Genomic DNA, 13,970 nt, shown 5'->3' with positions numbered 1-13,970 from the left:
CTGATGTACTCTCCAAAGGACACGTGAAATCCTCCAACCAATGGAGGAGTAGGTTCTCGAGGTTCGCTATCTTCCGACGGAGACAACGGTGTTTCAAAACGGTATATATACGACATGGCATCTGCCTCATTGTTCTCGGATTCGGAAGTTTGATCGTGATCAGGGCCACCTGTGTTTGGATCGACCGGATTGTTCTGGTTTGCATGCCGGTTCGCGGTAAGAGCATTATGAAGATTTTCCGCGTTCTGAAGTGCTGTTCGAGATTCCACAGCCGCAAGATCATTAGCAACTCTCTGAGAAGGGCCAACATCTGCTCCTCGTGCCCGTGGCCGCTTGGTTCGAGGACCAAGTGGGCACTTGATGACTCGACCTTTTCCCATTTTAGATACTTATTCTTCAAGCCGATAAAATGAGACAAACAATGAAGACCAAGGTGAGTTGTTGAACTGAATCAAAAAAATTAGGATGGGATAAAGAATATCTCGAAAGGAAGTTTGTTCAATGATAGATTAGAAGGAAGTTGAGAGAGACAGAAAACAAAGGATCACATAACTAGCCATGCTTTTGTGAATAGAGGAACCCATTAAGAAATGATGTAATCATTCTTACATCATTCATTGAGATAATCAACTCTCCTTCAGGCACAAATGCTTGTTTAGTGCAATTTTGAAAATTAATCAACCATCCATCTACCCCTGCATCTGCAGGTAAGTGACTATGATAATGAATATTAAACTTCTTCATTTGGATTTTGATTCCCTTTTCAATAGTTGAGCAAAATTCAAGTTTGAACCTGGAAAATATTGATTGTCATTTGGGCTTTCAGATATTCCAAGGTCACTGGAAATGCAACGGTTTTGAAGAGCACTCACTTTCACCAGGAAGAGTTTGAGAAATGAATACCTTTGAAGTATTTCACACGTATAAAGATAGGACATCTTCCCTCTTGAAAATCCCAATTTTGTTCTTCAAATCACCCTGTTTTCTCCCGCTCACTCCTAAAACATCCCCAATCACCATCAAGATGGTGGAAAAAAGGTCAAAACTCCGCCTTAAAATACAAAATCAAATTTCATTGGGAGTTTCATAATGCACTTTTTCAATCACATCACATCTTCCCTCTTGAAAATCCCAATTTTGTTCTTCAAATCACCCTGTTTTCTCCCGCTCACTCCTCAAAATTGAAAACAGTGGGGTTTATTTCTTGAACACTGACGGAGTTTCAAATGTACATGCTCATCAAATCATACATAAAAGTGGGACTGCTGTTGTATTATATGTGAGCTACTTTATGGGATATGTTTGTTGAATGTAGCTCAGATTTCGATGTGAGTACTTTTGACACTATTTCAATTCCAATATGAAGGTTTAAGAACGTGTAAAAAAAGAAACTTTGACTCTTGAGATTCCTCTTGATATAGCCACATTGATCACTTGACTTTTCAAAATAAAATCAAATAGGTAGGCCCTCACAATGTAAGTGTTGATATTATGGTATGTTGGGGGTGCCGGGCTTCCAAATGCTTCGTGACCCGGGGACTGACCGCACAGACCGCACTATATGTACAGTCCAGGTGAGTCACGAGATGGATCTTGATTCTTCCTTCATCTTAACATTCATCTTCATTCAATCCCATCACCCTTCCCCTACGTCCATTATCTTTCTTCCCAGCATGGCTAGTACTCGATCCGGTCGAACTCGAGGTCCCCCTTCTGGTACTGGAGCAGCTTCCATGTACTCAACCAGAGCTAAACGTTCAGGCCGAGTCCTTGCATCACCTACCAGGAAGTCCACCTCGACCAAAGCGCGCTCAACCAAAACTACCATGACTAAATCAAATTATTCTACAAACTAAGCAAATGAACTATCAATCAACGAGTTCTTACCTTCAACCTCCAACAACCAGCCAACTCCTGACCCCCCCGTTTTACGGTCTCCAACGTTGGCTGAGCCTTCTGCTGCTCTGCCACAGTCTCAAACTTCATTCGATATCTCTCAAATCAATGCAACTATATCTCGAACCAATGCCACTTTGTCACCACCCATTCACAATGCTCGCAGCATACCTTCAGACTCCAACAACCAGCTAACTACTAACCCTTCCATTTTACGGTCTCCAAACTCGGCTGAGGCTTCTGTAGCCCACTCACAGCCACAAACTTCAACTGATATCTCTCAAATCAATACAACTATATCTCAAACCGAAGCAACTTTGTCACGACCCATTCGCAAGGTTCGGATCACCAACCGGCCTAGAAACGATGGACCTGCAGAATCTAGCGACGAAGAGCTTGGCGACTTATTCAACCCGGGTGCTATGTCTGATTCAGATCTGTCTCTAGAAGAAGACTCAAGACCTTCTAAACGCCAACTTTCCCAAAGGAACACTGATCAAGCACCACCGGCCTCTAAACGTTCTCGCCGAGGGCCTCAAAACGAATCTCAAGCTCAACTTCAAGGTGTTGATTCTCAAGATATCGATACTCAAGATATCAGTTCATCTATCAACAGGAATGCACCTCTTCCTCAAAGTTCATCAAGCTCACATGCTACCAACCTTCCAACACTCTTGAATTATCAGGCGGTGTGTAATGAGTGGTCGATGACCAGGATTTCAGCAGTCAAGCGGACTAGCTCAGCTGTGCCACAAAATATCCAAGAGGAGGCTAAAGCGCTCAAACAGCTGTATCATCATCACAAAGAGATGCTCGCGATGATGGGAAATGTCACCTTGTTTACATTGGACAAAGCGATGTATGTTCTTTCATTCATAGTCATACTATTTCACAACATTCTTAAGATTGATCCAATCTTAATCCGCTTCAGAGGCGATCTAGGTTCATCCCGAGGTCAAGGTCAGGATGGCTATCGCCTTTGGATGAGCTATTCAAAGATGGCCAATAAGGAATATAGTGAGTCAACTCCTTCCCCAGAAAGCTACATGAACATACTTACTTAAAATGTCTATGGTGGGTATGTTTATTATGTTTATTATTACTACAGTGCCTCGAAACAGCGAACCAGAAAGTCTTGGCGAGCGCAACCAACGAATGGGTAGGGCATGGACTGCTCGACCTGACGCCGAGCGTCTTGTTTTTCATCCTTCGGTATTTTATATGTTATCTGGCTTACCCTCGAAAAAGGAACAAAAGCAACTCAATCTATCACCCGAAGAACGCATCGAGCTGCAAGAGGTCTATGACGAAACGGTGTGTGGTCAAAAGGTTGCCAAAGCTTATGCCAAGGCATTGTCAGGTATTCCTGGCGGTCAATCATTGGCAGACCACAATTGCCTTTCAAAAAAGCGTGTGCAGCAAATACATTCTCAGGTATGTTGTTTTATCATATGTTCATTATTTGAATCACTATATTTCTCCATCGTATTTCTCTTGTAAACAACTGATTGTTCATTTGGCACTGATAGATTGAAAGCGAATCCACACGCATGGACTTTGCATACTATTTTCTTGCATCTGGAACCCATCCTCAAACTGAGGAAGGCAAAGGTTCCCATGGATGGTGTATTGAATACACCTCACACCCGGAGATGGCTGAATATGTTCGTGCCAAAAGCAATTTTCCGGTTATCTTTGCAGCACGTGCTCAGGGCAAAGCAGTGGAAGAAGCTGTCGCCGATGCTATAGGATCATCAAAGTCGTCGACTGAAAAAGAAAAGCGCCAACAGCCAGCAGATGTCATAAACCAACCTCACCAAAGCCCTTCGGGCAGATCTAAGTAAGTCATTTATCCCTTGTCATTAATATAGTTGTTTCGGTTTCATTACTGAGGTCGCTCTCTAGAGGAAGCACTTGGATATTCTCCAGGAAAAGGTTTCCCGCGCAAACCGAACCCGGGAGAATGTCTTAAAGCTAGAGGTTTTCCGGTCAATATCGTCCAACTCGATGGAAGCAGCCTGAAGCCTGAAGATCTTGCCTTGGGTGTTGACAAGATGCCAAGCAGCAAGAGATCACTGTGGCTGAACGACGTGAAAGCAGGTTTATTCAAACTAGTAAACGACTCAGCCGTGGCAAACGGCAGCAACAATATTAATGATTTGAATGATGGTGGCTCAAATCCGCAAGATATTGAAGACGACGAAGAGCCATGGGGAGGTATCTCTGGCTTAGACGACAATTGTGATCATAGAGTTGATGATATGTATATCGGTATGGGTGTGGATGAAGACAATACCAACCTCGGTATGGGTCTGGAGGACGACGACCTACCTGATGATGATGATTTTTAGTGATACCATACAGATATTTAGCTTTGATAGATAAGTAAATGGATCATTTATTGGGTTTATTGTTTTTTATACAAAATTGTGATCTTGTGTTCCAGATTTTTTTTTATCACTCGCTTACTTTTTCATCCATTTATCATTTTTATGGTGATACCATACATTCATTTACCTTACATGGATAAAATAACACTTGAGGTTATCTTTTTTTGGTGCTTTTTTCTTACAAAATATCCTGCGTTTCATATTCCTTTCTTGTTATGACTTACTTTTTCATTGTCACACCATTTGTTATCTCAAATTGTCAACATCAATAATTACAACACAATTGAAATCTTGACTTCATCTCGTCACTTGACACTCGCAACTTCAAGAACGGTGTTGGTAGCAATTGATTCAAAGTATAATTTGATTTTATTATGTGTACAGACGATATTCTTCCAGTGGTAAGCTAAGTAAAAAAGGTGTCGGACCTTCGGTTGTACTAATGTCTCTGTGAGATCGAAAATGAGTTATACAAAATTTTCACACGACTCGCTTATATACAGTACATTTTGAATTCAACTATCCATATCGAGCTCACTATCGAGTTTAATATTAGTTGTGTTGTTGCAACAGGTTGCAACTGCTTGTATGTACCGTGATACTTGGCAAAGAATCAGACCGTATGCAAAAGGCTGCTGGACTGATGTATCACATCCGTGGTTCATCTCATGGGTCTCTCTGTCTCTCTTTCAATAGTTTGTCCTATTCAACGTGGAAAGGTCTTGAGGAGACGGTTTAATACGTGTAATGTAAATAGCAATTTTAAATCGCGACTTTGTCTGTTTCTATTTGCTCATGAAAGATAGGAAGAGATAACATATTGAGGCATTTATCGGGGATACATACAAAAAACGAGTTGAGATGACCTACAATAGCGTTCATTCAAATGTTGGTAGGGTGGTGCAGATAGAGATGGAGGTGTGGTGAGGTTGATCCGTTTGATCGGATTGATCTGGCTTGGTATTAATTGGTTGGTGTGGCTTGCTCTATTGATAGACCAACACGTCCTGATAGGGAGTTAGGTCTATCGATAGGTGGGTGGGAGTTGGGATGGACGGCGTATGATGTGTCATGTGTCTGGACAGAGCGAGTGTTTGTAGGGAAGACCACTGGGTTCGGAGGCCAGACAGGTCTGGCTAGCCTCATAGACACGTCTGAGGCCAGGACACGTCTGGATGTTGGACTCTGCGTGGATGGATATAGACATCAGACGCGAAATGACACGACGCACGCGTGTGTGCGTCTGGCAGTGAGATACGGATAGAGTCCGGCCAATACGTCTCATTTTCCTCCGGATGATATCCCAGGAGTCTATTAGCCAGAGGTGCACTAATAGGCACTATTTTAGCCTACTTTGGCAGAACCCATAAGCTTGGATTTACAGTACTCAAAGTTGTGTATAGTTTTTTTTTGGCAGGGAAAAAAAATTTGGCCTCTTTTTCCCCACCAAAAAAATCATACACGCAAAACTATACACAACTTTGAGTACTGTAATTGCAGCAATAGGGGGTTTCAAATTATGAATTTTTTCCATAAAATCTTTACAAAACAGACAAGTTTCTGAAATGGTCTTCAAACACATGCAAGAACTGTGCAAGACCAACATTCAAGATATGTGCAAGATATCTTGCACAGATCTTGCACATCAATTGTTTTGACAACCCCAGTTATTGTGTTCCAACTGGTGCAAAAACTGTGTGAGACCAACATGCAAGGTCCATGCAAGATCCATGCAAGTTCTATTCATATCTTGCACAGGACTTGCACAAATTAATCTTGAAGTTTGAACACCATAAGTGTTCTTTTTTCAGCAAGTATATGATTTTTTATGTTTACGGGAAATTTTACAGTCTCAAACAAGTTGTTGTACACATCCCCACACCTATGAATTGTAATCATTGGGTTCAGGACAAACCTTGTCCCTACCTCTACAGAACTTGAATGATTACGTAAATCACTTGGAGAGGACTGTCCTGTAAAATAACTGTAAAAAAACTTAACTTGAAACCCCCTAATATCCAAAACTTAACACAAACAAGTCCATCAAACTGTAAAACACATCTTTCTTATTGTACTTTAAAAGGTTTTCCAAATCAAGAATCAATTGTGTTTGTTAAGTTGATTGTAGTTGATTATATCCTTTTCAGCAGTTCATCTTCCTACTCCACTTCTTTGGAACTGCACCAAACCATACCAACCAATTCCCACTTTCCCAATGACATCTCAGAAGTTAGAAAAACCTCCTTCAACATAACCTTAATCTTAAGATCTCATCTCATATCCTGAACCTCAACTAGGCAAATTCAAGCTGAACAAGCTCACTTCCAACTTCCATAAGTAATTAAACAACCCCTTGCAGTACTTCAATCATGACTTTTATTTAGCTAATCTTTTCAAAGACGGTCAAAGAGAGTCACAATTCCAAGTATTTCTACTTTTATAAATTCAATTTAATCAATTCATGTGTTCCCTAAACTTGTTCTGTACTTCCCATCTCATCCAATCTCAATTCATTCAATCATCTCATATCATACTGACCAATAAAGACTTCCAATGATCTTATCAAACCAAAACTGCTCATTTAATCTATCCAGACCTCTATATGATTCCAATCATCAAAATACCATTTTTTGCTAGTAGACAAGTTCCAAGCCCAAAAAGTTCCATCACTACCATCAAGAATCCTTGTTCCATTCTCTTTTTTTCATTAATACAAAGAAATCATCCTTTGGAAAAAAAAATCAACAATTTTTTTTACTTTTTTTATAAATTCAATTTAATCAATTCATCTGTTCCCTAAACTTGTTCTGTACTTCTCATCTCATCTCATCCAATCCCAATTTACTTAATCATATCATACTAACCAATAAGATTTCCAGTGTGATACTTATCAGCCAAGAGACTGTTCATTTAAGCTTCACATCCAGACCTCTTCATGATGAGTTCAATCTTTAAAATCTCATGGTTTCCAATACCCAACTTCCAAGCAGAAGTTCTCCTTACAATTGCATCAAGAATCCTATATCATCTCTTTCATTCATGAAAAATAAACCATCCGTTTTGAAAAAATCAAAAATCAACAAAAATTCCAAAAATCAAAAAAAGGTATACATATACCAAATAAATGAAAATAAAAAATCGATAAAAGATGTATGCATGTATGTCATATGTAGAAAAACAATCAAAAAAAATTACAACAAAATTAGTTTTTTTTTCTTGCATCATCATCAATTTATCAAAAAAAAATTTAACAACAAAAAAACCCCTTCTTGGAAATTTAAAAATTAAAAAAATTGAAAAAATTCATCAACCATCACAAAGAAAAATGCAAAATGCAAAAAAAAAACAGTTTCCATTTAGATTTTCCTTTCCTTTCCTCTTCTTACATCCTAAAAAATAAGATATAAATCCCAAAAATGCAAAGACCAAATCATCCAAAATTCCAAATTATCATCTTCAAAAAAATGAACTTCCCAAAAGAACCCAATCCTTTCGATATTTTTCCCAAAAAAAAAAAAAATTCCATCCCAAGCATAAAAAAAAGGACCCACAAACCCAAAACGAAAAAAATCATAAATCATACAAATTCTTCTCAAAAAAAACCAAAAAAAAAACCAAAGATCTCCTAATCATTTATTCAACCTGATCTAGAAGCATAAGTAGGACTCAACCCATCCCGATCCCTTAAATCTTTTCTAATAAAAACCGGCAAGAGTGGTGTATGATGAATCAATTCTTGATCGACTTCCAAATGACGATCATCAGGAAAAGAATGGTTAGATTGAAGAAATACACCATGTTCTAAACTTGACCAATCATCTTCTGATGTCCTTCCCATTCTGAGATTTTCCTCGATAGATCGATCTCTGATAGGCTCCCATTCACTATTCAACCAAAAAGAAAAAAAAAACCAAAAAGAAAAACAGATTCATCAGATTCATAATTCATTCGGGAAAGTAAAAACCACTTGAATTCAACCGATTTAAGAACCAATCAAGCGTGTTTTTTTTGTGGGGGGCAAGGAAGTGATGTAGCTAACGAAGAAATCAATCCGTTACCATAATAAGGATCCACATGATGAACCTGACCGTCACTCTGATGATCCAATCCCGTCCTAGAACCAATCCTTTCAGATTCCCATCTAGCCTGAACCAACGGTCTAGCCTTTGACATTCTCTTATAAATAAACATCGCAGCCACCACAGTGACCAAAAAAGAAACAATCAAAACTAAATATTCAATAATTTTAGATGAAGTCGATTTCGTATTAGATTCTAAATTAAATAAGGTGCCTAAATAAACTCCGGCTAATTGTTTAGGCATCGAAAGTAAGGTAGCAGTTGAAAAGATCCATAAACTCATGCCTGTAGTAGCAAAGACAGGTGTGATTAAATGTGAAGGAATAGCTGAAAGTCTTGCAAGAAATGCAATCTAAAAAAAAAAAAAAAAAACTTAAAATTAGTATCAAAACTTAAAACTTAAAAAAAAATAGGGGATAAATGTCATCAAGTTACCCAAAACCCTCCATCTCTAATCACAATACACATACAAGCATAATTCAAATCTTTTCTTTCCAACTTCTCAGCACGTTTAGTACAAGCATACTTAAATGTCCAATAATTAGCTACTTCTCCAATAAACGTACCTACCGAAACGATGGCAAATCCAATCCAAAGTCCCCAAACTAAACCACAAATAATAATCACAATCTTTAACCCAAACACACAAAATCATCAGTAAACTGTCTTTTCTTGGAATTTGTCTTTTTTGGAAATTGTGTTGTTTGGGGGAGGAGAGAACTTACTTCATGACCAAACAAAGGAGGAAAAGATATAATAAATAAAATGATAATCGGAATTATCCAACCGATCTCTACATTCCCGACTTTCAAATCATGTAAATCATCTGCAAAAGGTTTAAGTGAAACAATAATTTGATGATGAAAAACTAAATCAAAAAAAAAAAACACAGAAAACGATCAATATGAGTTCAATGAATTGATAGTTGATTATTGACTTACTTGTTACGATCGCTACTGCTATAATAAGTAAAAGAAGTATAACATAATACTTGATCCAATCTTTCCTCAAAAAAGTACTACAAAACGCAAAAGATCAGAACCCCTATCCAAAAGCAGAAAACCCTATCCAAATAAACAAAAAAAGCTCAACTTGAGACTCAAAGGACCAAAAGCCGAATCCCACTGTTTATCCCTAAAAGATCTAGGTCTTTTATTTTTCGAAAGCTTCGAAGGATGATTCAAGTTATCAGAAGAAAACGAATTAGCCAGTTCTGAAACAGTTTGAGTTGATGATGGTGGATATGATGATGGATGTTGATGTGGTGTGGTAAAGGTACCATGACCGTTGGTATGGTTTGATGGGTGGGATGGGTATGTGGGATGGGTTGGGTAGGTTGAGGTATTGTGATTGGTTGGATGGTCTAGTGGTTGCCAACTCATTGTTTTTGTAGTCGGGTTTGATTTGATTATTATGAGTTTGGTGATGAGTTTGATGATGAGTTTGGTTATGAGTTTGATGATGAGTTTGATTTGATTTGATTTAGTTGAATGAGTTTGAGAATGAGAATGATATATGATAAGTGATAAGAATGAATAGAATGATAGATGAGTTCGAACAGATATGAAGTTGAAGTTGATAAGATGGTGATGATGATTGATAAGAAGGCTTGAGTTGGTAAGTAAGAGTTGGTTAAATTTGAATAAATCGATTTTAGATTAGATTGGATTAGATTAATTTTAAGTTTTCTAGTTTAAAAACTCGATTCTTCTTTGTTTGATAATGTAGTTTTGCTGTGTGTGCTGTGTGCTGTGTCTGGATGAGATCGGTTGAAAGGAGGGTAAACTGATGAAACAACTTGCCATTTCATGGATCACTAAAATTCAAATCAAATCAAATCAAATCGATAAAGGTCTTCTTCGTTGTTACACTCTACTCAACTAAAAATGGTAAATTACCAAATTCTATCTCTCATCATTTTAAGTTTCAATCAAAAATATTCTAAACATGTTCCTATAAAAAGCTAAACCTTCAGACTCTTACAATCAAATATAAGACGAATGATCAAATCCAGTTCAGAAATCTAATATTCCTTCTCAAGTATAATTTCCTTAATAAGATTTCATCAAACCGGTCTTCCAAAAATCATGTTTCTTGTTAAAAGACCCTTTTTACATCTACTCTGAGAAAGTACCATGATGAGTTTGAGCCATCATACCATGTTGTTGACGATTGGTAAAACGCTTTTATCAGATGATTGGGTTTCTACAACACATTCACCATAAATCCAAAACCAATCTTGATAACCATGAAAGAATAAACCCACTTTGATTGTTGAGATTGCAGTTACATAAGAAAAGATCAAACCAATCGAAATGTGTTCAAAGTCTTGAAGACCAACTAATTTGATCAGTTCAACTTCCATGAGATCACTTCTTTTGGTCGACCAAACCGTCAAAATCAATTCTCCAAAACTATCATCAATGATAAAAAGTCCAATAAGAATCCCAATTTTATCTTCACTCAAGCTTATGACGATGATCAACACCTTCAGACCCCATCTCCTAGCCCCCAAAAAAACGGAAAAATTCAACTCGAATCAATTAATCTTTTTTTCACAAAGTTTAAGAAGGAAAAAACAAACTTCTTGAATCCCATCTTTTTGTGATCCTGTGTTTCCTAATCCTAATTCACCAAACCCTTGGTCTTGATCACTACGAAGTTCATGTTCATCATCTTTACCTTTTCCAACCAGTTTATGTGTAAGACCTTTAACTTTATCTATCATACTTTCTCCTTTATGATCTACACAAAAAAACCATATCGTTTTTCCAACAAAAGTCAATTTCTTTTTAGTTTTTTGAGGATGAAATCGATTGAGAACCACAGAAAGGATAGTTTTACATTGTGGTCCTAAGCCTACTTTTCCAGCATGGTGTTGTGTAGGATACTCATCACCTTGAATTTCTTCTGAATTCGAATCACTTAAACCCGTCGAACCAGAGGTTTCTAAACTCGTTTTTCTTTCGGTTCCAATTCAAACATACGTTTTAACTCTTTTGCAAAATGTGAATCGAACAATGAAAGAAAACTGCTCAACTTTTCTGGTTCGGTCATCTTCGGGAAGATAGTACTAGATGATGTCCTTGCAAAAGAATCAGGAAAAGACGAATGAAGGTTTATGGACGGATTTGTTTTTTTTTTGGTAAGAGTTGGTTCTAGATGATTTTGGTTTCTTTATATTTGGAAATGAACTTTGTTTTCATTTTAACTTTATTCAGTTTGATCTCATTTAAAGTTTCAGTCCTCAAAACTGAGACTTTTTGGATTTGTGAACTGATTAAAAGTCTTTGAACGATTTTCACTTCTTGTCATGCTATAGATTGCACTTGAATCGAGTTTACCATTGGTTATCTGTTGATCAACTTATCAATTGATCTTTACAAACCTTTTGTAAACTTCAAAACTTGACCATTCTTGATCATATATCTTAAAAACTCGTATGTTCCACTTTCCAAGTTCTTGGATAAACAAATCAGAAGAGACCTCATAAACCCACAAAACCTTGACCCAATTTTGTTCCCCAGAATCAAGCAAATTAGTCAAGGGAAGTGGTAAGAAGCCTTTCTGAATTGATTGTGAATAATCTCTTTGATTTTCAGCTTGGTGACTCGTGAGCATGAATGATGATGACATCATAGTAACAATTGACCTACCTGTCCATTGAAGTGTCATTCAATTCACGAAACTGTGAAATCTCACTCACGAAACTGACTTTGACTGTATGCAGCAACGGTTGGAAATTAAACTTTGCACCGCCTCTTGTCACTCTTGCCAGGCTGGATGAAATTGAATGTGACGATCCAGATCAACAAAACCTTTTGAATGTTCTTTGCACGATCCTCGCGAGTCGCCACGCTTGATCCTTCTCATCTCCAGTTCTTTTAATCTCCTACATCGGACTTCTCTTCGCTTTTTAATTGATGTATCTCAACGGATCATAGGCTTTTACAATTTTCTACAATCCTTCAACCAACCAATCAAACATTCATAACTTTCCAAAAAACTTCAAACCTTTTCTTACCATAAGATGTGTGATGATATATGTATCTGTATTTCGTAAGTCAAAACCAAGCATCACTGTTCAACCCAAATCTTTAACTTACATTCGAGTTTCGTTTCGGGTTTCTTTCATGTAGAATCGGATGTCCAACTAAAATCAATCAAGGAGGTGGTGACGGTCAACCTAGGATATGTCCTAGGTGTCATAACGCCAGTGTGTTTCAAGCCGATAGTAGAATGTGGATAGAAGTTAGTCCTTTCTTTTCTTCATATTTTCTTTGCTTTTGAAGTTGGTTTGGAATCTGATTTGATTTTTCGTTTCTTTAGATTTGTTGTGTACCATTGATTCCATTAAAAAGTAAAGATATTTGGCATTGTAGTATATGTAGTAAGTTATCCTTTTCTTCATTTTCACTTTCGATTTCACATCTTACTCATCTAATTTTTCTTTTTCTTTTTTTTTTCTTTTGGTAGATTGGCAAGCCGAATTAAATTCATTTCAACCCATGATAGCTGGTTTTGCTCCTCCAGTCTTTGCTCAACCAGGTTATGCACCAAACATGTAAATTCTTGATGATTTGATTGGATAAATGATTTTAAACTTATTTGGTTTGATGACTTTTTTTTCAGGCAACCTGGTCCTCCACCTTCTCAACCAATGTAATGATAATAATCAAACCCCAAGATTCATTGTATTATCTTCTTTTTCCCGTTTTTTCTTTATTGGATTTGTTAACTTTTCTTAAAATTCATGTAGAGATAGGTTTGATCATGTATATATCTATGCTGGGTTTTTTCTTTGAATGATTTCTACTTTTCTTCATGTTTGAACACTTTTATCTTTGTATAATACTTGATTTTTTTATCTTTGAGGTTTGAATTCAGATTTGATTTCTATCCATCATAATCAAATTCATCAACATTCGTCTGTTAAACAATTCATTCAATCTCGATGGTTTCTTCTTCCAAAGAGGATTTATCATCAAACATATGTACCAAATCAATCGCCCTATCAAACCCCATAATCTACATCAGAATCATATTTGAAGAACCCAAAAAATTTCAACCGATCAAAAACACTCACAATTGGAAGTCTAAAGTCTCAAAGATTTATACACTTATAATGTATCATGAGTTTGATAAAAGCTTGCATTTATACCTCTTAGCTGAGACTTTGCTCACGTATTTACAAAAATCCTTACTCTTTTTCTGACACGATACCAACTTGACCAAACAAAGAAATCCTACCTAAGTTCTGCATATATATGATTGATCTGCGTAGAAGTAAAACATTGAGTTTAGTGCCACTCCGATTATTGAAACTCAAACTGTATACCTATAGGTGTGTGGCAGTGCAAGGAATTTTTAAAAAAACAATTGATACCAATTTGTAAAGATTAACCATCTTGGCTACTTTGAAAATTAATGATTTATCTTTACATATATGACTTTGGTTGAGATCAGTCTTTGTACTATATCTTACTTCAAGTTCAAGGAGGTTTGAAAGTGAGAAAAGCGTTTAAGCAAAAGAATCGTATCATATTTCTTGTGTTCTTACGCCAAGATAAGTTTTCTTAACAAATTGCTTGGGTAAAATTGAAAC

At 37.0% G+C, this 13,970-nt stretch overlaps 3 protein-coding genes across 3 annotated transcripts; 1 reads left to right on the top strand and 2 right to left on the bottom strand.

Annotated features, from left to right (window-relative positions):
• Positions 1-7,412: 7,412 nt before the first annotated feature.
• On the bottom strand, positions 7,413-10,068 carry MELLADRAFT_116607 (uncharacterized protein; the record flags this gene model as incomplete). Its single annotated transcript, XM_007410407.1, has 6 exons — positions 7,413-8,170; positions 8,326-8,717; positions 8,801-8,995; positions 9,091-9,233; positions 9,307-9,383; positions 9,458-10,068. The coding sequence occupies 6 exons, from the start codon at positions 9,745-9,747 to the stop codon at positions 7,924-7,926; spliced, it is 1,344 nt and encodes a 447-aa protein (XP_007410469.1).
• Positions 10,069-10,517: 449 nt separating this feature from the next.
• On the bottom strand, positions 10,518-11,422 carry MELLADRAFT_106929 (uncharacterized protein; the record flags this gene model as incomplete). Its single annotated transcript, XM_007410406.1, has 3 exons — positions 10,518-10,853; positions 10,950-11,328; positions 11,406-11,422. 3 exons carry the CDS (start codon positions 11,420-11,422, stop codon positions 10,518-10,520), a joined length of 732 nt encoding a protein of 243 aa, XP_007410468.1.
• Positions 11,423-12,150: 728 nt separating this feature from the next.
• Positions 12,151-13,312, top strand: MELLADRAFT_74881 (uncharacterized protein; the record flags this gene model as incomplete). Its single annotated transcript, XM_007410462.1, has 5 exons — positions 12,151-12,424; positions 12,505-12,616; positions 12,695-12,755; positions 12,842-12,929; positions 12,998-13,312. The coding sequence occupies 5 exons, from the start codon at positions 12,396-12,398 to the stop codon at positions 13,029-13,031; spliced, it is 324 nt and encodes a 107-aa protein (XP_007410524.1).
• Positions 13,313-13,970: the final 658 nt, after the last annotated feature.

This window comes from Melampsora larici-populina, assembly GCF_000204055.1.
Source record: "Melampsora larici-populina 98AG31 unplaced genomic scaffold MELLAscaffold_20, whole genome shotgun sequence".
In the NCBI taxonomy this organism is placed as follows: domain Eukaryota; kingdom Fungi; phylum Basidiomycota; class Pucciniomycetes; order Pucciniales; family Melampsoraceae; genus Melampsora; species Melampsora laricis-populina.
The sequence above is the reverse complement of the archived record's forward strand: the minus strand, read 5'-3'. Positions and strand labels throughout refer to the sequence as shown.